This window comes from Argiope bruennichi, chromosome 3 (assembly GCF_947563725.1).
Source record: "Argiope bruennichi chromosome 3, qqArgBrue1.1, whole genome shotgun sequence".
NCBI lineage: Eukaryota > Metazoa > Arthropoda > Arachnida > Araneae > Araneidae > Argiope > Argiope bruennichi.
In genome coordinates this window covers 9,027,596-9,052,544 of record NC_079153.1, presented here as the reverse complement: position 1 = coordinate 9,052,544, position 24,949 = coordinate 9,027,596, and the positions used below count along the sequence as shown (strand labels likewise).

General features: G+C 28.2%; 1 protein-coding gene across 1 annotated transcript; it reads right to left on the bottom strand.

The window, feature by feature from the left end:
* Positions 1-12,604: 12,604 nt before the first annotated feature.
* On the bottom strand, positions 12,605-23,946 carry LOC129963840 (uncharacterized). Its single transcript, XM_056078416.1, has 6 exons — positions 23,781-23,946; positions 21,365-21,429; positions 17,732-17,833; positions 15,706-15,747; positions 13,674-13,709; positions 12,605-12,783 (listed from the first exon to the last, which is right to left on the bottom strand). Exons 1-6 carry the CDS (start codon positions 23,884-23,886, stop codon positions 12,742-12,744), a joined length of 393 nt encoding a protein of 130 aa, XP_055934391.1. The 5' UTR covers positions 23,887-23,946; the 3' UTR covers positions 12,605-12,741.
* Between the last annotated feature and the right edge of the window lie 1,003 nt (positions 23,947-24,949).

Below are 24,949 nucleotides of genomic sequence, written 5' to 3'. Positions count from 1 at the left end.
CGTTTAGTGGGAAATATTTTTTTTCTCTTACTTTAGTAGAGAAGTGCATTCAAAATAGAAATATCACAGTTGCATCTAGATTTGTCAAAACGGAATCTTGCTTTTAGTGTAAATGGAAAATCAATCCAATCTTTTATTGCAGGAAGTGTAAAATAAGAAAAAAAATTAATAGCATTCTGTTTATTTGGGTGTTTTTTTAGTGCTTCGCATCATTTATTTTGATGGGATAGAGCAGAAAACATTTTTATTTATGTAAATAGCAATGACTGAACGTTCTTAAACTGCAGTAGTTTAATACTTTTTTATTGTGACTCGGCCTTTGCTCGAATTCTATTGTATTTTTCATAGCTTAAAGAATTATAAATCTTCTAAAGGAGAATAAAATAATAGTAATTTTTAGCGTTCTGATTATGCATTTATTTAATATTATTATAAGATAATGCGTTAATATTTTAAATGTGTAACCATTGGTAATTAACAGCTTGTTATAAATTATATAGACTAATTAATTTTTTATTTAAGTGTCTTTTAATTTCTGAAATAAATGTGTATGAAGAGACCAAAAGTTATTCATTAGTCGAAGGGCGCGCTGCATTTGAGATATTGTCTCTCACCAACATTTTGAGTAGATGTTAATGTAATTTTAAAAATGTAATGAAGAACGGGAATATTTGCACTCAGTTTTTGTTAAGAACACAATTGTGGTATGAAGATATTTGACAACTCTGAGTTATTGAGATAAATAGAAACCTTTGAAAGGAAAATACTAAGCCTTCATTATTAGGTGAAATTTTTATTGCGTCCTCATAAGAGTTTTTCCATTTCATTAATGTATATATCTGTATTAAGTGAATCATAAAATATAAAAGTAAAAATAGATTAATAATAAATACCTAAATATTAAGCAAATTACAAATCTCCCTTCCCCCAAAAAATCTTCAATGCAATTTAAATAAGACTTTATCTGCCAGTTTTAAGGAACGGTAACAATAATGAATTTTATGTGATCAAAAAGTGATAAGAAATACATGAAGTAAAATTTAATATCTAAAAATTATTAAAACTTTAATATTAGAATTAAAACTATTTTATCAAATCATTTATAAGATAATATTGAATAATTATTTCTCCACACAAAAGAGCTTATCATTTAGTAACTTCACCAGGAAGGGTGAATATAAAATTTAAACTGGTGTTGGCCGCTGTATTGATCACCCGAAGTGACCAATCGTTTTTGTAGGCGTGGTTTTAGCTTTGACCATGAACTGAGGAGTTGCAGATTGGAGTTCAAATCTCGCTAATCATTTTTTGTATACTGGGACTTGGTACATCTTAATTTGTCATGCCAAATGCCATACCATTGGCATGGCATGGACGTTTAGTTAAGAAAGTGCCATTTTAGTTGATGTTCTGTACATTTCACCAAAATTAAAGTTATAATAATTCACCAAATTTATTATTACGGAAAATAAATCTAACAACACTTTCCCAGAAACATGTTTTGCTTCAAAGCCTTAGCGAAGTTTTTCCTTTTTTTTTAAAGAAGGCACGAGATAAAAAAAAAAAAAAGTACTTTGATGATGAGCTGTATATTTCTTTATACCTTCTATTAGACAGATGTGTTCTTATTGTGAAATGTAATTTCATTTCTAATTAATTTTATTTATTTTTGAAAAATTGTATTGACTATGAGATTCATAGCTATAATATACACAATAAAAATAACAGAAATCTATGAAAGAACGAATAAAATAAAAACTTAAAAGTTATTCAGAATAATTAATAACGAAATGATAAAGGATAAATGCATCCTTTATCATTAACTTTATATCCTTTATAATATAATAATTATTATATTATAAAGGATATTATATTAAAATATTATCCTTTATAAAGGATAAATGTATTCCAAGAAGATAAATGCATTTCTTTATGAATAAAAGTAGATTATATGGAGTTTCCCTTAAAAAATTTGGTTTTCTCTTTAACTCCATGATTCTTTAACTGTGACCAGTTCCTTACGTCAGTGTAAATATCATTTCTGTCACTATGCCCTTTCAATAAAAAAGCAACATTAATCGATACAAACATTCATCGTACATGTGTGCTTGATTAAGATGAAAACTCTCATCAGTGAATTAAATTTAATTTTAGAAGTTCTTGAAGATAAAAAGTATATCAGAATGAAATTTTTTTTTAAGCTAAAGAAAATTTCGTATGTTACAATAAAAATATCTGAGGAATTTAAGCATTTTTCACTTTAATCTTCATAAAAATTAATATTCTTCTTAAAAAATAATGAATAAAATTCGACTTTTGGGTTTAATAATTAAATTGAACAATTAGTCAGCTTTGATAGAAATATCAAAATGTTGAACTGTTTCAAACACTCCACACACTCAAAAATCGAGATCACATTTTTACAAATCATAATAAATAATAATTATTTTGTAAGCATTATGTTCATATTCTCATATATTCATTTCATTCATATATACAGATGCATTCCGTTTAAATTGAGGTCATACAGTTTTTTTTTTAAGTGTATCAATCCACATGCACGAAATTTCCATATAATACAAAAAATTCACCCTAATTCAAAGCAATGAAAATAGATTTTAGAGATAAACATATAATTTTCTACAATTTTGAGAAATCATGGCTTTTATTCAAATAAATACGTTGAAAGTAGTTAATATTCAAAGAAATTTTATTAATTACCGTGTTTTAATTGTACAAAAACTACAAACCCTCTGAAAAGATAATAACTATGTTAAATCTATACTTATATAAATCTCAATGTATGTGTGTGTGTGTGTGTGTGTTGGCGCTCTACAGGACAGACCGTTCGACCGACAGCTACCAAATTTGGCACATGCATACCTTGGAGGTCGGGAATGTGCACCTGGAGTCCCTTTTTGAATTTGTAATTATTTTAATTATTAATTCAAAACTAACTTTCCAGCAAAAAAGATCTTCATTTCCCCACCGCCAGATGAGTAAGGCTTCAGTTTTTTCCCCCGTGCTAAAGAGGATAGGCTTAATAAATTTTCGGCCGTTTATTTCAAACGATTCTGTTTATTTTCTTTATGTTTGATGCACTTAAAATAAACATTGTTAATTAATCGATCTCTCAGATTAATTCTGAAGTTATTTTGAATAAAAATAAAACATAATAAAGGAAATTAAAAATTTCTAATTTGCATAGCGTTAGCCCAACTGGAGTAGAAAATTCAAGCATTTGTGTTACCATAATTGGAGTTGAAAATTCACGCATGCGCATTGTGTTCTGATTGTTGACAACTATACGGACTTGGTTTTGAAGGCTTAACACTTTACCGACCGGCCGTCGATTAATCGACGATTTGTTCTCAGCGCTTACCAACCGGCCGTCGATTAATCGACGTTTTGTTCTCAGCGCTTACCAACCGGTCGTCGATTATTCGACGTTTGCTCCCCAGCGCTTACCGACCGGTCGTCGATTAATCGACTTTTGACCGATCTGTGGTGACTACGTTTTCCACCAATTCAGCATGCCCTGAAAAAAATTCAGCTGTCGTTTTCAAAAATTCAGCTGAGCGGACGGTGAAATGGCATAGTATGTTCGAACCGCTACCGGTCGGTAAAGTGTTAATATGTTTTCGATCGATTATTTCAAACGATTCTATTTATTTTTTTAGTGTTTGATGCATTTAAAACTAAACATTGTTAATGAATCTATCTGTTCATGATGAATCTGAAAAAAATTTGTTGAAAACTTCTTGAGATATTATATAAATTAAGAAAAATATTTTTTAGTGCCCATAAGGTTTAAATACTCAGCGACTCTGTTTTCAGTACTCATATTTTTTAAAAAATGCTTCGTTTCAGTAAAACAAATATTATTATATTAATTGCAGTTTAATCATTTCCATTTTAATTTAAAGCATAAATTCTACGGGAGCTAAAAGAAAATTAGAGAGATACATATTACGTTATGGCTAAAGGCCTTTATAATATTATGAATGAATTATATGACTATTAAAATTTGAAGTTTTATAATATTTTAATGAAGAAGCAATTAAAATGGGAGTTCCATAAAATATTTAATTATTAAAATTTTAACGTGCATCAAGATTGGCGAACCGGCTGGTCGCCAAACGCGGCTAATTTAAAATTAAAAAAAATCGAAAATAGCAAGTGAAAATGGTACGTCTTCAAGTAATAATTTATATTGCCACATTGTGAAGAACTCACTAATTATTTTAAATAACCAACATAATACGGAATTTTCGATCAAGTGTGAAGGTTCCTTCGGTTAATATATATATATATTGTCAGCATACATAATAAAGTTTTCAGAATGCAGAAACAAATTTGATAGAAATATGATAAAAGAAAACAGATGTCATTTCAGATTTCTTTGAACAGAATCTTTAATTAAATTTAACAAATACACACTATATTTAAACTTTAAAAATTAACAATAATTTAAATAAATTTAATATAACTGATTTAAAACAGAAATTACAAACAATTGTGGTAAGAGTTATTTTTAATATATCAACAGTATTCTCTTAGTGCAAATTAAGTATTGCTTACATAATATTTGTCTTTTGCGATAATTACCCTTTTAATTGCCCTTCTGCAGAAATTATGATGAATTTCTGCAGAAATTATTACTAAACTACAAATTCTTACTACTCTAAAAATCATGTTAACATATGAGCATTGTTTCCTGTTTGTATTATAACAATTATTGTACCAAATTCTCGCATTTAATAAATTTATCAACATCATTTTTGAATTGATTGAAGTGCACATATTAATGAATTGAAATGAATGGAAAAATATATTTAGGAGCAAAAATATTTTGTTATGCAACACATGTTAATTCCACATAAGATAAGATTTGGCGATTTCTGATACTAGTTTTACCGTGAAATGCCTGATTTTTAGCGCGTTTATATGCCTGATTTTGTATCTCTGAAATTGCACAGAATAACAGGTATTGCAGGTAAATACATTAAACAGGTATTGAAAGAATTTATTAAAGAATTCCTCGTCTTTTCAAAAGTTGAAAAATCTGTTTCCTGGAAATAAAATAGCCTAGGGCTGAGACAATAATAACGAGACAATCAAATTCTAAGGAGTGTTAACTAAAATGTTTGCTCTGCTATTTTATATGTGATTTTAAGAAAAGATGGTCTTAACAAATAGCAAAGGAGAGAGAAGAAGAATGGATATTGTTTAGAAAATATTCTAATATGCTATATTCAAGTCTCAAAAAATGTCAGTGAGAGAAGAAAACGGCATTGACTTGTAAAGAATTACGAGAGCAGTCAATCACTGAAGAACTGACACTTGCTGTATCTATGAATCACAACGAGACTGAAAAGGCGCTGATGGCTATAAAAATAAAAACAATTCAACAAATTAAAAAAATACTTTTAATATCTAAAATGAGCAAAGTAAATAAATAATCTCTTAAGAAAGCGTTGATGATACAATATAAAAAGATACTAATGCAAGTAGAATTATATATATTTTCGTATCAATGCTCAACATTAAAAAAGAGAAAGCTCAATGTTATTTAAGAGAAAACTGAATTATTCTCTCTAAGATATTCCTTAAATTTAAGTTAAGATTTGTTAGAGGCTACGCAATGATTATACAAGCATTTAGAAGAAATATTACAGTTATAAATGGCTTTCGAAAAAAAGGCACACTTTGTAATTAGTATTCAAATGAAATTGAGAAGTATTCCAGCATTTATATTTTAAACTAACGTTTCAAAATATAAGTAATAGTAATGTCGATATCTTTCATAGTTTTTGTATAACGCTAAAAGTAACTGATATTGTAAATTAAACCACCAAAAAATGTATAGCAAAATCACAACCTAGCTGCCACAATATGCTAAAGACCTATCCCTATGCGATTTGTTCATGAAACATCGCATATTATAAACAAAGAAACGAAAATTGAAATCCTAGATACAAGTTGAACAAAATAGAATTACCAACAGTTGATCCAGTTTTAAAGTTTAAACATGCCATTCATTCTGGCATTGTTTAATGGGAAATATGCAATGCGACATATCAACAACAAAATGAGATGTCACATCTGTGGTCTTATATCAATAGATTTAAATAATTAAATAAGATAAGAATGTTCCAGAAAACCCTGATACACTGATATTCGGTAAAGCAGTTTTGCATATACACATCTTACTTTTTGAAATCTGTTCTTTATTTATTGCATAAAAATCCTACTTGGAACTGGCGTCTTTGGATCCCACTAATAAACCGTAAAAGAGTAAAGAAAATCTAGTATTATATATTTTGAAATAAATTTACACTTTGGATAGTAATAATTTATAAATACATAATATGAATTATTTAATTTTATGTTTAATATAAAATAAGTAGTTCTAAAGTCAATAACAATGGATTTAAATTGAAAACAAAGGAAATATATTTTTTTAACTCTCCAATGTGCGACTAAGCTAAACGTTATCAGAGAAACGATGGAAAGCTGACCCCTGTCAGCATCTTCTAGCTTGCAGCCAATGCCATTTGACAACAGCCATCTGTTACTGTGTGAAACTAGAGTATTCGTCGAAACTTTCCATTCGGGACAATATGTGGATCATGGCTCTGCAAAACATACCAAATTCTAATCCAAGCTGTAAGTAAGAAGCCTCAAGGTCGAAACTCTACCAAAAGAAAGCTCCTGTATGGTAGCAGGATGATTTTGTATAGCAAAATGATTTTGATGGAAAACAAGAGCATTTTAGACTGGAAATTCAAAACAAGAAAATTCTAAATGTTCTGAAAAAAAATCATCATTAAAAATTTCTCCATGCTATACTCCCACTATATGTGTGACGTATTTGTATTTTTAGAATGATCCAATCTTTACTCTATCGATATCACTCTTTCAATAATGCATCTATAATAAATATTAAACTCACTATTATTGAAATTAATAAAAAATGGTTATAATAATTTATGATATTTCTAATTTTTATTTCAACAGATAGACAAATGTATAAAAAAAAGTCCTTTCCCAATGCTCAGAATGGCTTAGTGGATAATGAAGTTTACGTAATTAATGACAGTTTTAGGCAGTATACTCATTACGAAGCTACGAAATGTAGAATTCATTTAAAAAATAGTTATTTCTTCCCAACAATATGAAAATAACCTAAAGATTTTTAATCATTTATAATGGATTGCTATATAAAGAAATGAGGTAATCTTTCCAAATTTAATAAAAGATTGCAACATATCATGTTGGAAAGTTTGGAATTTGTCTATCTTGCTTGACCTACAGTTAAATGCTAATTTTTTACAATCATGATTAACTGTGATTCAATTGATATTATAAAATATTCTTACTCCCTCATGATCAGTATATATACTTATTTATTTTAAATCTTATTAAATATCAGATAATAACCTAGTATTATTATAGTTCTATACTGTAAAACCATTTTTGTTTTACAGCATTACAAAATACATGATTAGTCTTTCCGTTTACACCCGTGTTCTGATCATGGATCCTCATTTGTATGAAAATATTATTCAGTATACTTAAAGGACAAGACGAGGGAATTTATTAAGGATTTACAACGGATAATTGTTTTCTATTTTGTTGTAACAAACAGTTTAAAATCCAGCAAAAATATTTTATAAAGTGCAGCTCAAAGTATAAATGCACTCGAAACGATAATAGTAAACATTCCAAAATTTGATAAGTGATCGCAATGTGTTTTTAGGTGAAGTACGGAAATTGCACCTATAAGCATTCCGTGTCTCTCAAAGCGTGATTCTCTATGATCTACTATTCCAAGTAACATAGTCAGTGGTTCCAAGTAGCATAGCTGAGTTAGAGTCAGGAGTTCTATTTATCAACAGATGAGTACGTATTAATATCGCATTTTCGCATGAAGTAATCAAATGAGTCACAATATAACAATTTTAGATAAAAACGTGACTCTTTCCATTGAAATACTGTCTTATAAAGATTGAAAAATCTCTGTTTTTGCAAGCAAAACTCTATGAAGAAATTTGTTACAATTTCATAAAATCAAATTCAGAACTTTTGAATGTGTGCAAGTGTCAAGATATTATGCTCATAATCTTCTACGATTGAAAAAAATAAAGAATTTCGAAACACATTTATTTTCAATTTATACTGATCCTTTCACTTCTCTTTTCGCTCTGGGAACTTCAAATCATCTTGATTAAAAGAGTATATGTAAGGATAGTGCCAGCTAAAATCAGAATATCACTTCGTTTAAAATGAATAATGTCACAACCTGTCAGGACAAAAATGGATCTATCATTTATATGTTTCTCGAAATCAATTTCATCTTCTTTGCCCTCAACAAGAACCTTTTGGTGAATTTTCGTACGGAATTCCTTATTGAATGTCTCCAACTCAATTGGTATGCCCCCAGCCGTCCATAAGCACATTAATAGAGATGATATATTTGCTAAAAATATGCATAGAATGCGATCATTATAAAGTCGCCGTATTTATCTGAACGTAGAATCTGTCCCACTACTGTGCAACAACCACAGAAATTTGCAGCACATGCAAGAAATGACGGGAAATAGAATACATTTTGCATGGAAAGCAATGCTTCATCAATTCTCTGTCTTCTTTTAATGATGTCTGCTTGGAATGAAAGTGTGAAATTTTGAGGAGTCTTATTTTTCACCTCAAACGTTAGACAACGAAGGATGTAACAAACATGTTGGCATAAAGAACAAAACAAGAAATCTATTAAAATCAGAGATAAAGGATATACTGTATGGATAAGTGTATTTTTTAAAAAGATTATTAACATCTGTACATATATATTAGTGATGATAAAACCATGCGCCATACGAGTTGCTATCCATTCTCTGTTCGGGGAAACTGTAAGGAATGTACCGATAATAAGAGGTGTACTGCAAATAAAGTATAGTAAGAGTTTTACATTCTTCGTCATTTTGTAAGGATGGATTTCATGAAGAGTGTGAAGTAGATTAGAAAGTTGTTTCCTTCGACATTTCATTGCAAACCATGTGAGTATGATCAAAATGTACGTGGAAAGATGAATCAATGCTCTGTAGTATGTTGAATTGCTGTTATGACGGATTGCTGTTACTGAAACATCGACTGTTACTAATACAAGAAAACAGAAATGCACATGGATAAGCCAGCGGCATCGGAACTTAGTCGAATCTTCCAATAGACCTGTCCTAAAAAGTATTTTAAGAAGAAAATTTGGCTCTGTAGAATATATCGCGTGCCATTCTGATTTCTTTTTCATGCTTCTTGAAAGTTTTTGATTTTCAAATGTGTCTCTATCCATCAATATGGGAAAACTGAATTCAATGGTTTACATTTAAAATTTTAATTTAATCCTTAATACCAATTATCACAGTTGAAGTTCAAATTTTTTGCAACAATTTCATTATTAATTGACCTTTTCTAATGATACGATCTTCATTTCTAAGTTAGACGACAACGCATACTATCGACTTTTTCTCTGATCATTCTCAAGATCAGAGATTGAAATGAGAAATCCAATGAATTTTTATGAATGAAATTGCCTAATATGTTATTGATTTTTGAAAGACAATTTCTGTCTTGCTATTTGAATTATTCTGAAATTTCATTAATCCTCAGTTCACAGATATAAATATTATTAGGGATACAATAGATTCAAATTCTATGACACATCAGAGCATTTCATTCGCTGTATATAGCATTGATTGCAGATCGTTGAGATATTATTCGTTTAAAAACTAATATTACATTCAGATTTCTTTACATAGGCATTAATTTATACAGGAAAATGAAATTTTATATACGTCTTGAATAAATGCCTTTATAAATTGTACGAAGCAGGAAAAATAAGCTTTCAAAAAGATATTTCATAAGAGTAATTAATTCGTAACTACAAAAATGATAATAATTCTGATTCTGATTGTGCGTGCGTATTCTTATTTAGATAATTAATATTCTCAGATCTTAATAAATTTGATATAAATCAAAATTTATGAATACACTTCATAAAGTAATTAGAAGAAATTAAAAAAATGGTTTAAAATAACCTATTCAGATCTCAAGAAAATATTGATTTGAAAATATATTTAGGTTTGGAATCACACTTCTTGAATTGCAGTCACTTCGGAGATCAAATATTTGAAGGACTACTTAACAGTTATGATATTGTAACTGTTTTTTTATAACAAAAATTGAAACTGCCAGAAATGATTATATTATATTAAAGCATATAAAAAATCCAACCAATTGCACTCGAATTTGAATATCATAAGAATATATTTGATTTTCCTTGATACTTCAACTCGAAATCGAACTATCAAAGAGCATTTAGGTGAATACGAGAGTACAGCCTGCAATAAATTCTAAGACAAAGTTGTAATAACTCGGCTAAAGTAATGCAAGATAATATATCAACGGATCGATATTTTTTACTTAATTTTATTATCTAGCAATTTGTTTACAAATTTCTTTGTAAAGATTTTACGTCTCAAAAGTTGGCATGTCTTTTGTGCCAAGAAAAAAATCGATTGTTTTTTCAATTATGTTCATAATCGAAATAATAATCTTGTAGTGCATACTGTTTACTTTCACGTCGATACGATATAAAATCGATGAAAAATAAGTCTCAAACACAAAAGAATTCATTATTCTGAAATCTTTATAGAATAAGAATGATCGAAGTTTCGTTCTCATCCATAAATGAAACAAAAATGAAGCATGTGTATCAATTTTCATTGACATTATTATTTTTTCGAGTTTTTATTATTTTAAAAACTAATTGTAGTGCAATTAAGTGTGAATAATGAACTTCAAACATTGAAGCAAATCGCCTCATATAGTTTACATTAATTTTTTCTAATTGAAAGAATTCACTTAAATAACTGCAATATATGAAAATTAATAAATACTCTTAACAAATCCTTCTTCTTGTACAATAAAGAGAATGTAAAGAAAGTTGATAAATTAAAAGATAAACTAAAATGAATAATAAAAAAACATTATATGAATTCCGCCATAAAGACGTTAAGAAATTAAAGTATAATATCATGAAACTTTAATCATCAAATAGGCAAAATATTATTATTTTCTCCATGAAGAAGAAACATCATTATGGTTTTAATAATTCTTAAAAAGAAATTTTATAAAAATTAATATTTTTTTTAATAATTATCAATGATATCATTAAACAAATTACTTATTACATTAAAAAAGATGCTCTCTATTGGCACTGAACTACACAGACATTACTTCTGGAACTTTAATTACTTTGAAGAAGGTATAGACATTTTTTTCTGATTAAATAACTTTTTAACTTAATCAATCAATCAAATATAAACACACATGGCATATGGAGTTTTAATCATAATTTCTTTTGTAAGAATATAGATAGTAATTAAAAAGCATTCAATGTTTATGTAATAAAGAAGAATTTAGCATATATCATAAACAAACTATTACCTGTTTCTAATTTAGAACAATCAGCTAAAACAACTAAAGTAAATTTTGACCAATATATTACATTATTTAGAAGGACATCTTAAAACATTTCCTTGATGATATTAAACGATTTTGAATAAAAATAGCCTTATAAAATTGTTATTCTTATATAGTTCTTCTTAAAATGAGAAAAGTATATTTATTTTAAACTTTTTAACATCTCAATGAAAGGCATTAAAACAATTATTTTAAAATAAAACAATAAGCCGTTTTAAAACAATAAAAGAAGCTTAAAAAACCCTTATAATCACTCATGTATATAAACCAATTATGATTTTTCAATTATTTTCAAAAAGCCTTTATTTAAAGTTTTGGTAAAAGAACTGAAAATTTCAGAAACTTGAAATACACGCCGTTATAATTATGAAAAAAAAAATCTATGTTTTAATAAAAAGTTAAAATGTGTGGATAAACATTTGAGTCTTACATATGTTATAATTGCACGTTCTCTCTTTTCTTTCCCAAGCAGAACTTGGCGAAGTAAGACTTGGAACAATTATATTTTTTTAGAAAATGACCGAAACAGGATGAGGCTGAAAAAATCTGCACGACGAGGTAAATCCAAATAGATTAAAAAGTATTTATTTGTAAACAAAGTGTTATTAAGCTTGCGTTTAGTTTTCTTTCTTCCATCATTCATTCATAATTCATAATTAATGCATTCATAACTACACGTCCCATTTGAAAACTGAAAATATGTATTTTCCCAGATACTTTAACAGCCTTCGATTTGGGAAAGGAAGGGAAAAATGACATCAATTTATTATTTGTAATTATTAATAATACAAGTAGATTGCTTGTCCTTTCGATATTTTTCACTCTAATTTTATTTGTATATTTCAGTCTTCATTCTAATTATTGTTTTTTTTTCTTCTTTAAAAAGTGATCGATTGAATATAGGACTTTTAATGTATCAAACCCATACAACGTTTTATTTTCTAAAATAGTAAGGTTAGGTATCATATATTTCTGCTAAAACATTCAGTAGAAGAACATAAATCCAGTTATGTATTAAATGATTAATAACAGTCAAAAATAATTTTAAAGAAGGTGATCAGGATTGCAAAGCTTTTGAATTTTTTATTAATACTTTATAAAAATAAACTCTTCAATAAACTATTCATTATCCAAATTTGTAATGAGTCATCAAAAATACAGCTTCTAGTGGAAACCCAGATTATATTGATTGCAGAATATTCACTTTCTTCTTTCTGATCCGAATTTCTCTTCGAGACATTGCTAGAAAAATACGAAATAATTAAGTTTATATTGAAGTCAAAGATTACATTTTTCATTAATTAAATATGCTAAAATTATTGTTTCAAGATCCATTTAGGTTATGCTTATTAAATTATTCCAAATATGTAATAAAATATAATTACACAAGTTCTAGAAATATAAAAGTTGGTAAATAAATCACTGCAGCTATTCTGCTTCATATCTGGTCTAAAATTGTTAACTCCTTGATGTAAGAATTTACCTAACTTCCTAATTAGAGGACACATCCTTTTAGGGATATTTATTCTTATTTTAATTTCTTAAAATAATATATGAGCATATGGGATATTGCAGTGTTTTTAAATGGTTTTTGCATTTCAAATTGCTTAATATTTTCCTTTAAGTGAAGATTTAATATTAAAAATGCAGTAATTCAATCCTTGTCAGACTCATCATTGAATGCGAAGGGTTAAGGCAAATGACATACGTGTTTTAAAAAAATCTAATTACAGTCGTTAATAAAACATGTTTATTCTTGACAATTTTTATATATTTTAATTTATAGGAGAATATATATTTTAAGAAGTAATTAAGAGTAGATATCAAAATGAAATTTCCTTAAAGATGCATCTACTTATACGACATTCATTCTGGTTTTCTGTCCAATGATTCGCAGTTTGCAATCACAGATTTGACATAAATTTAAATTTTTTTATGGTTAAAAAATTGTGCTTTAAATCGCATTGAAAATTAATTCGACTGTTCTAACTATAGTTAATATTATCAATGGTATGATAATTTGCTAAACTCTTAGAAAATCCAAATATTAATATTTAAATGTCAAATCATTTTAAGAATTTTAATTTAAAAATTCTAATATGAATTTATTTAGGATTTTATTATTTTCTTACCGCTATTGGTTCTCCTTCCTTTTTGATTTCGTCTTCCTGTAAGGAAAAAAATATATATATATATATTTCTTTTAAAAATGAAGATATTCAAACATTAATGGAACATGAATTGTAAATAAAAGGGTTATATTCAAGAATATATTAATCTTATAAATTAAACTGGCTGTGTGATGCGACACATGCATGACTGTTTCCTTTAGTTAGATTGAAAAAGATCTTCTTGTTCAATGGATTGCATTTCTGAATAAATTGTGCAATTCCAATTATTTCAATTTTCGTTTATGCTAACCAAACGTTCTAAAAAACAATGCTTCTGAGATATCTTATTTATTAGGCTTCACAAATATGGTTTTATTACTAATACCTGATTGTAATGAAATACAATTTTAGAAAAAGATTTCGTTACAAAAACAATGCTTCTGAAATATCTTATTTATTAGGTTTCACAAATATGATTTTACTACTAATATCTGATTGTAATGAAATACAATTTTAGAAAAAAGTTTTCGCTCAACAATTTATTATCTACATAGGATTGTTTCGTTTCATAATTTGTAGACCATCTGCTGAAAATATTTATATGATTAAACAGAAACGATTTTCAATGTATTCATCATGAATAAAAAATAATTTCTAACATTTTAATCGAAAAAGTTTATTTCATTGATTTATTTGGTGTATAAAACTCCTAAAGAATTGCTCGGAGCAGACATCGTAATTTCAAATTTCATCTTTTGACGAGAAGAATACTGGAAGTGATACACGTTTCCCCAATTTTGTATACTACAGTAATGATATTCTTAAATCGCATAAAATATTTTAAGAAATCCCCACATATTTTAATGTCACATCGCCAATTTCAAAGAATCATTCTGTTAATTATGTAATGTTCAATATTAATTAAAAAATTGCACTATATATAAAATATGAAAATTGAAACCAGATATTACTGAACATAATAAATACGAAACGGAATAGTATACTGAGGAAGATGAAATGCTAATGTGTCCCACATTTTAAAATGAGCACGTCTAAAATTTTGATAATATACAATAATCTTCAAAATGTAATGAATATACTGATAAGTATGATATGTTGGTTATGGGAAAATTTATACATGGAAATATTCAGGTTATCCAGAAAAATTATTTGTAATCTTTAGATGTTGGCCAAATATACAGAAATAATTTATTTCATACATAGAATAAGAATCTGAAGTTCAAAGGGTATTAGTGATTCAAGTGAAATAAAAGAACACAGACACGGATTAGAATGTGTTGAAATGAATATCTATTGAAACTAAAATACTGTAGATGTAACTGCAGTGATTAAAGGGAACACAAATTTACAAAGGCATAACTTAGTTGCATGAAGAACGACTTAGTTCACTTCAGATTGCAAACCCTTTGATTCCTCTTGATGTACTTCAAATAGTTTTGTTGATACTTTGTCCTGTTTGCCATTAACATGTCTATCATGCTGTGTATGACTCGCCATTTTTATTATTCATGATATAGGTAGTTGTGTCATTTTTCTAATCCATTAAATCTGTGTTGTTAAGTTTATATAGTATATTTGGTTCCTTAATTTAATACGCAGAAACAGACGACTATCATAAAATCATGCATCCAATCAGAGATTTTAACCATCAAACACCTGATTCTAAAACATGCATTTTATCCCATGTATATCATGGTTTGTACTTTACGATAGTGCAAACACAATTTCATACTTCAAATCTTGATCGCAAAATATCAATAAAAATGTCTAATGAATACAACAATATTCTTAGAGAAAGGAAAGCTACATTTGCATTGTAAACAGTTAAATTGAATAAAATGCAATAGTGCACCTCTCCACGAATCAAAATAATCTATAAAAAAATTAGACTCGCCCATTCCGTCAAGGTAAAGAGCTTTCATTGTTGTTTGCTACTAAAGATTTAAACAATATTCTACTTAAAGAAATCAATTTTGTATCCTTATATGAAAGGAATAATTTACAAGAAAATATGCTTTAAATGATATCTTACCTTTCCAGATTGCTGGACATTGCCATCAACACAGTTCTGAATCTGTGAGAAAAAAATATTGATAAGTGAAAGAACTTTCAGCACGATCTTTAAACGATTTAAAACAAGAATTGCATGCTCGAAAGAAACTTCAAGCGAAAATTATGAGAATTGGCAACATTCTTTATAATTGGATGCATTCCCGTCGATTTCAAGAAAAAAAAGTAGAACACTGTTGTAAAAGTCAATTACTTTACAGTCATGAATGTAATTTGTATCTCAAATAATAAATCTAGTAAAAAAGGATGGTTTCTAACATTATGAAATCACGACTATACCATTTGTAGTTGCCATTTATATGCTTGAAAAATTCATACTAAATATTCCAGATAAATAGAATAATTGATCATTACTTTCACGATCAATGTAAAATATTATCATTCTATTTCCTCGAAAATACCACTTATATCAACTATTATCACTATGGTCCAGATCCCAGATTAGAAAAGTAAAGAAAGAAAAATATTGTTGAGGCAATTGTCAAATTAAGAGCAACACACAAAAAATTGCATTACAAAATGTTTGTAAATGACTAAAAAAAGATTGAGCGAAAAAAAAAAACTTGATTATATGCAAAAAACGTTTGAATTCTCCCACTCATCTGATAACGAACACATACATGCACAAAGATGCATTTTTTTATTATATATGTAAAAACGTGGCTGAGCTGAAATATTTTTGCTTTATAAAAAGGTCAGTTTAAAGAATTTGACGGTTACGAAGCAAAGGTTAATTCACAGAATTTAACATTTATTAGAATCATTTTTCATGTGTCTTAGATTTAAATAATTTTATTTTTGTTGAATACGATGTTTTTAAAACATTTTAGGACTATAATTGTATGGCCTAACAAATTCGACAGCTGTGCTAAAATATGAGTCTAGCTTAAATATGATCTTCCCATCTGAATCATCGAACCCAATAGCAGAGGAAATACAAAAGATTCTACTCAGCCTCCCTTCTATTTAAATAGGATAAATTAAAACACATCTGGGCCACAATGACAATGAGTTTACAGATTCCTTAGCCAAGCAGGCCTATTCTGCAGGTTCCTCCCATCCAGCTAAATAAATCGTGGCTACAAAGAACGCAAGTAGAATGCGATAACGACTCAACTGGCAAAATTATTTATCAAATCATACCCATTTATCAATCATTTATATCACCCATTTATCAATCATTTGATAATTTTTTTTTCAAATTTTCATTTAACCCAGCACCATCGAACAGGGAAGCTATAATCTTTGCAACCGTTTATGTCTCATTTCCTTCATACTTCAAGCGATTCCATATCAAAGAGTCGAACCATTGTGGCTGCTGGGAAATGAGCGATCCACTTCATTATACCACTAGCGAGCCTCTCACCACGTCTTTTCACCTTAGCTTATCCATCCTTGACCTCTAAAGAATCTGACGAAGCAAGGTGATGATAAAGAAAATGTCCAAAATTAAAACCAGAAATCTTGTATAGTTTCTGCAGGATAATGAAAATCTGATTTCTCTAGACCCAAGCTTAGAATAAGTTTATTTCATCAACAGTTTCAAACAAGTTCTTCTATAAACAATTTTAACTTGTCATCAAAAACCATGGAATCATATTTCCCACCAAATGCTCCTTTTTTGCATAGTTGCATTATGTTGTGTTTAGTTATTCTAGTGTTATTTTGTATACTGTATGTAAATTTTACATGTTTTTTCCTCAATAAATCTTTCCATTTATGCTCAAACTGACAGGGAATCTTAGAGACTCCATATCCGATAATATCCTGGTGGGAAAAGGAAAAGAAAGACAAGGCAGTGAGTCCATAAAACTTGTGATGATGAGTCATTTTAGTGTCTGTCCATAAAATAACATACATTTCTTATTTTTTTCTTAGCTTTTAATTTCTATTTAGAAATAAAAAGCTAAGAAACAAAAAAAAACTTGTATGAAATTCAACTTTTGCATTCAATATTATTTCCGAGGAACAAAGAAAGTTTTGAATACCCCTTTGATTTCTTCTTCCGATTTGGAGCACCAGAATTCACGCATTTTAGCCGGTTCCATTGATTCCAGTCCATCAGCACAGGGCATGACTAAATCTTCATACTGAAAACAAAATATTTAGTATTTCATGAAGTATTTTTTGGAATTGAGTTAAAATAAATGGTTGGTAAATTAACAGCAGGAATTGTATTTAAGAGTTCTCATTACATATGAAAACACATATCCAACAAACAGTTGAGTTCAGATGATTCTGTAGTGAAATCTAGAATAAATTAATTCAGCATTAGCCTTAGAGCGGAGATTTTGAAGAACTGAAAAGTGAAATTTGCCAGTTGAACACTGTTATAAAAATGGCGGTCAACTATTGTTTTAGCAATTTCAGATTAGCTTCTAAAAATTGTATCTAAGAATGTAGTTTCTGAGAAAAATTAATCAATTCTATCAATTATTCTGTAATCAATTCTATCAATTATTCTGCAATCAATTCTATCAATCATTCTGTAATCAATTTTCTCTATTATTCTATTAATTAACCAATCGATTACAAAGCAGATTATTTATATATTGAATAGTGTTAGAAAAATGCACCAACAAAACTTTTTTGTGGTATCTTAATAAAACAAATGTTTTTTTTTGTTTTTTTTAATTTGGTTGTCAATTTTACACATAACGTACAACTTTTTGTCTCATAGAAAACAGTTTTACCTTTAGTTTGTAACAGCATATTCTGAATTTGTCCGAGGAAGTATCGCAGTAGTCTATCATCATATTAATTTGCTACTGTGAAATGGAAACAATTCATGCTGACGAAATACCGTCAAATTGAATAATTGTGCTAATCCAGTTATAGATTCCAATGCACTTAGAAATTAGAAAAACATAACAATGAACATTTTGATGGTAAACGAAAAATAAACGTCAGAAAGCTCTTGCTTTGTCAGAAACTGTGACCTCAAATAAATTTTTTTTTTTTTTTTTTTTTTTTTTTTTTTTACCATAACAATTTAAACCTTGATTTGCTGCCTAAACTGGAATTTTTAAAAACATTTGAAGTGAAAAGAAATTACTCTTTGAAACATTTTAATGAATACTTGGACTTCCGGTAAATCGTTTTGAATTGATAATTTTCTCCTTTGTATATTATTTTACCTTAGGTTTCAAAGTGACAGTTTTGAATTTTAAAAATATACATTATGCAGAGGGAAAATATGGTATCAAGTTTTTAACCTGGCTCGACAACTACATTTCTCATAACTTTAGTAAGGATACCAAATCCATACCAAGCTCTTGCTCTAATAACTGCAAGCAACGATTCTAGGACTAAGATTTCTGCTGCATAAAGAGGTATTCGTGGAATGATGATTTCATGTAATCTTATTCCAATGTTGAATTCAATTATAATGTTATTATATTGCCTATAATTGAAAACTAATGAAAATATATTTATTTGAATCAACCAATTTAAATGAAAATATATCTATTTTTAAAAGATGCATCTATTGATTAAAGTATTATTAAAAAGTCCTTAAATCTTTGTTTACACTGATAAAATGCTTGCCAAACTTTATCATCCTACGGGGGGAGGACACTTCGTAATTGAGGATGAGAAGATTCCGGTATGGTGGTTGGTTCTCGTCATCCCTGTGGGTACACGAGTGGGGGCCTGGCTCCGATACGTCCCATCATTGGGAAGGGATTGCACTTTGGCCTGTAAAATGCCAGTGTTGCGGTTGCCGGTCATTCAAGTTTTTCCGTGTGCTTTCAGATGGGTCGGAGTAGTCAATTTGTGATTGCCAGCTTTTATCTTAGTTTAGCTAAAGTTTAACGGGAGAGAGATCTTGTAATTGTAAATGATTAGAACTAATGGTCTCTTGATTTAAAAGTAAAACGTAACTGACAAGTGGCATTGTAAGCGATCAAATAAAAAATTAGAGTGAAGGCTGAAATGGCAACTCCTTCAACTAACTCTACAGATTACAAGCATTCTACTCATGACATCAGATTTTGTCTGCAACATGTTCTTTGATCATCTGATTTTGTCTGCAGTATGTTTTCAGTTTTTGATATTTAAATTGCACAAAAGATCTTTACTCTATTAGCACAATATTCCCAACAAAATTGTTACGATATCTACGTGATGTTGGCTGGCATTCAGTGACCTTGGCTTCCGCAGTCCTAAATCATACCAGGCGTTGTTACTTAATATCTCGTCGTCCATTATTGAAATTTGGCGATACTATAAATTTTTGAATAAAATTGGAATTTTGATTACAAAAATCGCAAATTTGTTTCGTAAAGAGCATCTCTACCATCCGGAGAACGTATCATTTTGCAGCACTAAGAAATATAGTAAGAGAATAATGTATAAAAATGGTTTTAATATATAAAAAAAGTTAATTATTTTAAACACGTTAGATAGTTATTAACTAAATAAGTTTCTTTAGACCTTTTTTGAGGAGGTCAAGAAGTCTGATATAATTAGGAGAGCAGATTTCATATCTTTGAACTTAAAAAAGAAGTTCTTTTTTCAATTCATTTTGAAGTATGTAAAACCGATATTTTATCATATGCTAATAGAGGAAATAGATATTCAATTGTTTCCTATTTTAAGACAAAATAAAAATACATTCATTTTGCAAACAATCACTAACAGACAAAAACTTTATATTTCAAAAATCCCATTTAATATATTAACCGCCCCATCACCATCAAATTTCAAGTTGCCAGAATATGCCACAACACTAGATGGATGATGGATTTGGAAATAACGCAATACTTAAAAGTAGATATAACCAATAAAGGTAAAAAAATAATAAAAAAATAAGAACTCTCATGTAAAAAATGAAAATTAATTAAAATTTTTAATCGTCAATCTTTAACTTGGAACCTTTTATTCGGTAGTTTATATTGGTGGTCATCTTATTTCTTTGCATTAAATTGGTATCCTTCGCGATTTGACGAGATACTAATTAGTAGAAATCAATCAAGTTGAATATCTGATGTGCGACTTTTGGCATTTTCAGTGACGATAGCAGTAAGGATTAGAAAACACTCGAATTATAAAAAAAAATGTTTTATATAACATGTTTTTCTTAATGGACTAATGCATTTTTTTTAAAAATCAATAATATGATTCTCAAAAGAAAGTCTACAACTCATCAGAAACTATAGAAAGATTATCTAAAGAATACTGATCTAAATTTATTGGAGTTTTAATTGTTCTTATGATATCACTTAAAGACAAGACTTTTCAGCATTTACGTTAAGTTACTTATTATTAAATTATTATAATTAAGTTACTTATTATTCTTACTTTCTCATATATATATATATATATATATATATATGCCAGTTTATCTAGCCATTTACGTAAGATTTGAAATATTGTTATCCTTGCATCTATTTTGCTTTTATGAATCTATATTTCAATACATATATACTGCTCACTTTATATGATGCATTCTTTTCTTTTATTTAATTCATTACAAAAGATCACCAGAGCACATTGCGTTTTCAATTCCATGCAAATGACTTACTTCAATGAAATTTTTTGTTCAGTTTGTCTAAAATCTTTTGAATCACCTGCATATATATATTTTTATTGATTAGAAGAATATAATAAAAAATACGTACCTTTGAGAGATCCGCTTTTCCAGCACAATCCAGCATTTCATCTCTTACATCTTGATACTCATCATCTGAAATGGAAGCTTCTAACTAAGGCATCTTTGAAACGAATTCGACAAGACATAGACATACTAAACGTAAACTGAATATATGCATAATGCAATGAATATCATTTTCATTTAACTCTCAAAGTCTTATGACCTTTTAACCATCACAAAATTTAATTCATACGACTTTATCAAACTTTACTACTTTACTTGTTCAACTTTATTAACTATGGCTCTGCTTTTTTTTTTATATAAATTTAAAATAAATCTTAATGAAACCTTTATTACTATATTTCTTATCATAATTGCAGATTCGAGAGAATTTAAGTGGAGCTACAAAATTAATTTTGTAAGAAATTTGCAATTAAAATGTACCTCCGATTCTTATCGCTAAAAATTTAAATTAGTTATAAATTATCTATTTATTAAAATTCGGTATATTGTAATATTTTTACTTTTTCAAATTTAAAACACTTTGGACAAAATATCATAAATCTGGAATCGAGAGAATTTAAATTGAGCTTCAAGATTAAATCTTTAAAGAATTTGCATTTAAAATGTACCCCCGATTCTTATCGCTAAAAAAGTAAATTCGTAATACAGTATTTATTACAAATCAGTATTCCGTAACATTTTTGTATTCCAGTATTTAAAATGTTTTCGGAAGAATATCATAATCATAAAAATACGACCTGATTTGGCCCCGCCTATATTTATAAAACAATACTTTTTGAACCACGTTTTAATGTTTGTGAACTCCATAGGTCAAGATGAGCCTACTTTTTAAAATAAGATTTGACACGACTATATTACATAAAAAATGGCAGATCGGTTTGAAATGTTGTGCCATAATCATCCATAGAATAAGGTACTTTTCTGAAACTAATTTCGATTCAATTTTCCTCGACTCTTTTTATTTAGTATGAATCCCTTGGTGATTTTTAATTATTCCAATTTATCAAGCCATAGTCTAAAATAAATTTATTTATTTATGCATAAATTATCTTAGTTATATTTTAAAGTGAATTTTTGTAAACTGTGAATTTCAGTAGTCATTTCGATTCGAGTTTTTCTCATTATTTTCACCATAGTATGAGCACCTCAGTAGATTTTAATTATTGTATTTTATCATGCCATTATCACGTATGGCCAAGGTAAATCCATTTATATAGATCTATAAAATAGATTATGTACAAATTGCCATAATTATTTGCAAATTAATTTTTTAATAAATTGTGGAAAACAGAAGAAGTAATTTTGCGGTATGAAATTGATATCGCATAAAAGACATTTCATTTTACTGAGCCATTTATTACCTTTGATTAATCAATCGCAAATTTATTACTCGAAAGCATCAAGCCTGTGACATCAGTCATTCATTACATGACTTAAATCTGAGGAAAGGATACGTATTTAATATTAATTTTAGTGAAATCTTTGAAAAACAAAAGTGAGATTACTCTTAAAACTACGAAAGTTAGTTATGCATGTCAGTTGCATTCAATGTTCTGTAGAATGTGAATGATATTCATTTTAAAGCCTGTATATACACAAAGTCAAAAAAAGATTGCTTTATAACGGATATAGTTCAGTGACAAGATAGGAAATACTGAAATAGAAGCATACAATTTTGTCTATTTGAAGCAATAAAGTTAAGTAACAAATCCTTTTATTGAATTCCAAGTAGATTTTTTGCCTGATATATCGAAACGCGTAAAAATGTCTGCATACTAATGTTATGAAACTAAAATGAATGAAATTTGTATTGTGTTACCAATATTTCTAAAACTAATTTCCTGGAGAAGTATATAAGTAATTTCTTCTTTTTTCAAGTGATAAAAAGAGGAGACCCATAGTATTTTTCAACATCTGAGAAATTTGATTTTTGTATTCATTCATTAAATACTTTATTTTTTTTAATATTTTAGAGAGAGAACAGGAGAGTAAAACTTTCTATATATAGAGCGATTTTAAGAATCACATATTTGTTTTGGCGTAGTATTGAAATGCTATTGATTTAATGAAACATTATTTCTAAAAACTCATGCGCAGGCGAAGAATTTCTGCTTCTAAGAATTCAAAAGAGCATTTTATTATCAATTTGCCAGTATTTCTAAATCAAATAACGATGGTCACCATATTAATAAACACTGAAACATTTTCGGTGTCGACCTTATAGCCAAATAATTTTAGAGATAATCATAAATATGTTGCCTTGTGTTTATGTGAGTAAAAGAAATTTTCTCATTTTGTTGAAAAGTCACTGGCTATCTTTTAAAATATATATTGGGTTAAACATCGATGTTTTGTTGTGAAACTAGGATAAAAAAATATTCACGAATCCTTTTTTAAATAATGAAAAGGAAAATACTTACCACACATGACTTTTCTCACCTTTTCCATCTTTTCATCTCCTGCTTGCACGGATTGGAATCCAATGAACAGGACAATTTGAAAAACGATGAATACTGAGAAATGCATCTTCTTAGCTAGCTCTTGATTTCTTTCTGGATACCTGGATTCACAATGGTAATTTGAAAGAATCCAATGGTCCTTTTATACTTGTAAGAGTTCAATTGAGTGGAATAGTTCAGTATGCGTGATATCTCGTTTATTATATTTCCTCTAACGGATTTGTGGACATTAGCAATAAAGTTATAAACAAAAAAAATCTAACATTGTGGATTTTTTTGTGACTTTCTACAAAGAATTTTCTCTTTGAAGGTCAGATTCCATTTTCCTGTATTGAGGGAAAAGTTTCAATATACCATATGTGATAAATACAATTTACTATTTATGAACCGTCAAAACATCTTTTCATTAAAGTTAATCAATTCTATTTTGAAAAGTCAAATAACACGAAAACTTTCAATCTGTATGCTATGCGGAAGAGTTAAAAAATTCATGCTGACACGAATATCTAAAAAAATATGGAATAATTTTTATATGAGTAAACTGCGCCAAATGCATGTTCTACGTAATTCTTTAATGGAATATATTCTTCATAGAAAATCTAACGCAAAAGAAATTAAGAAATGTATTTGATAGACTTTTTTTAGCCACCATAATAACGGCATTTTTTGAGACATTTGAATTTATTTTTAGTAATTTTTATCCTAAGTGTAACATTTCTATGTCTATCATTATTCTTAGATCACATGTTCCTTTCTTACTTCAATTTCTTAACCTTTAATTTCATTATAAAATATCCAACGTTGCAGATTTTTTTACAAATCGTACTCGAATTTGTATTTTTCTGAATCTATCATGATGTCTGAAAAAATATTAGCATTATAAAAAAAAAATGTTCGTAATTTCTAATTGATATTTTTTTCCTCACGTTACATTCATTTTTTTTAAACTTCTTAAATCCTCGTAATTAATAGAAAAAATGTGAAAAAGTAAAGATGAAAGATAAACGTAAAAAAATTAAAACGGAAACTTTTAAACCGTAAAATAGAAGAAAAATTCTACGAGAAAGGATTAGAGAGATCAAAACAAAGCCTACCTTTGCTGATTAGTAATTAAAGCAAAATTATTATTA

What these genes read in the sequence shown, in the direction of transcription:
- LOC129963840 (XM_056078416.1), bottom strand. Translation starts at nt 23,886, where the DNA reads ATGCATTTCTCAGTATTCATCGTTTTTCAAATTGTCCTGTTCATTGGA. An exon ending in ATGTCCAGCAATCTGGAAAG is followed by an intron (nt 13,710 to 15,705) that starts GTAAGATATCAT and finishes TTTTCCTTACAG; the next exon opens with GAAGACGAAATCAAAAAGGA. An exon ending in AGGAAGGAGAACCAATAGCG is followed by an intron (nt 12,784 to 13,673) that starts GTAAGAAAATAA and finishes GTATTTTTCTAG; the next exon opens with CAATGTCTCGAAGAGAAATT.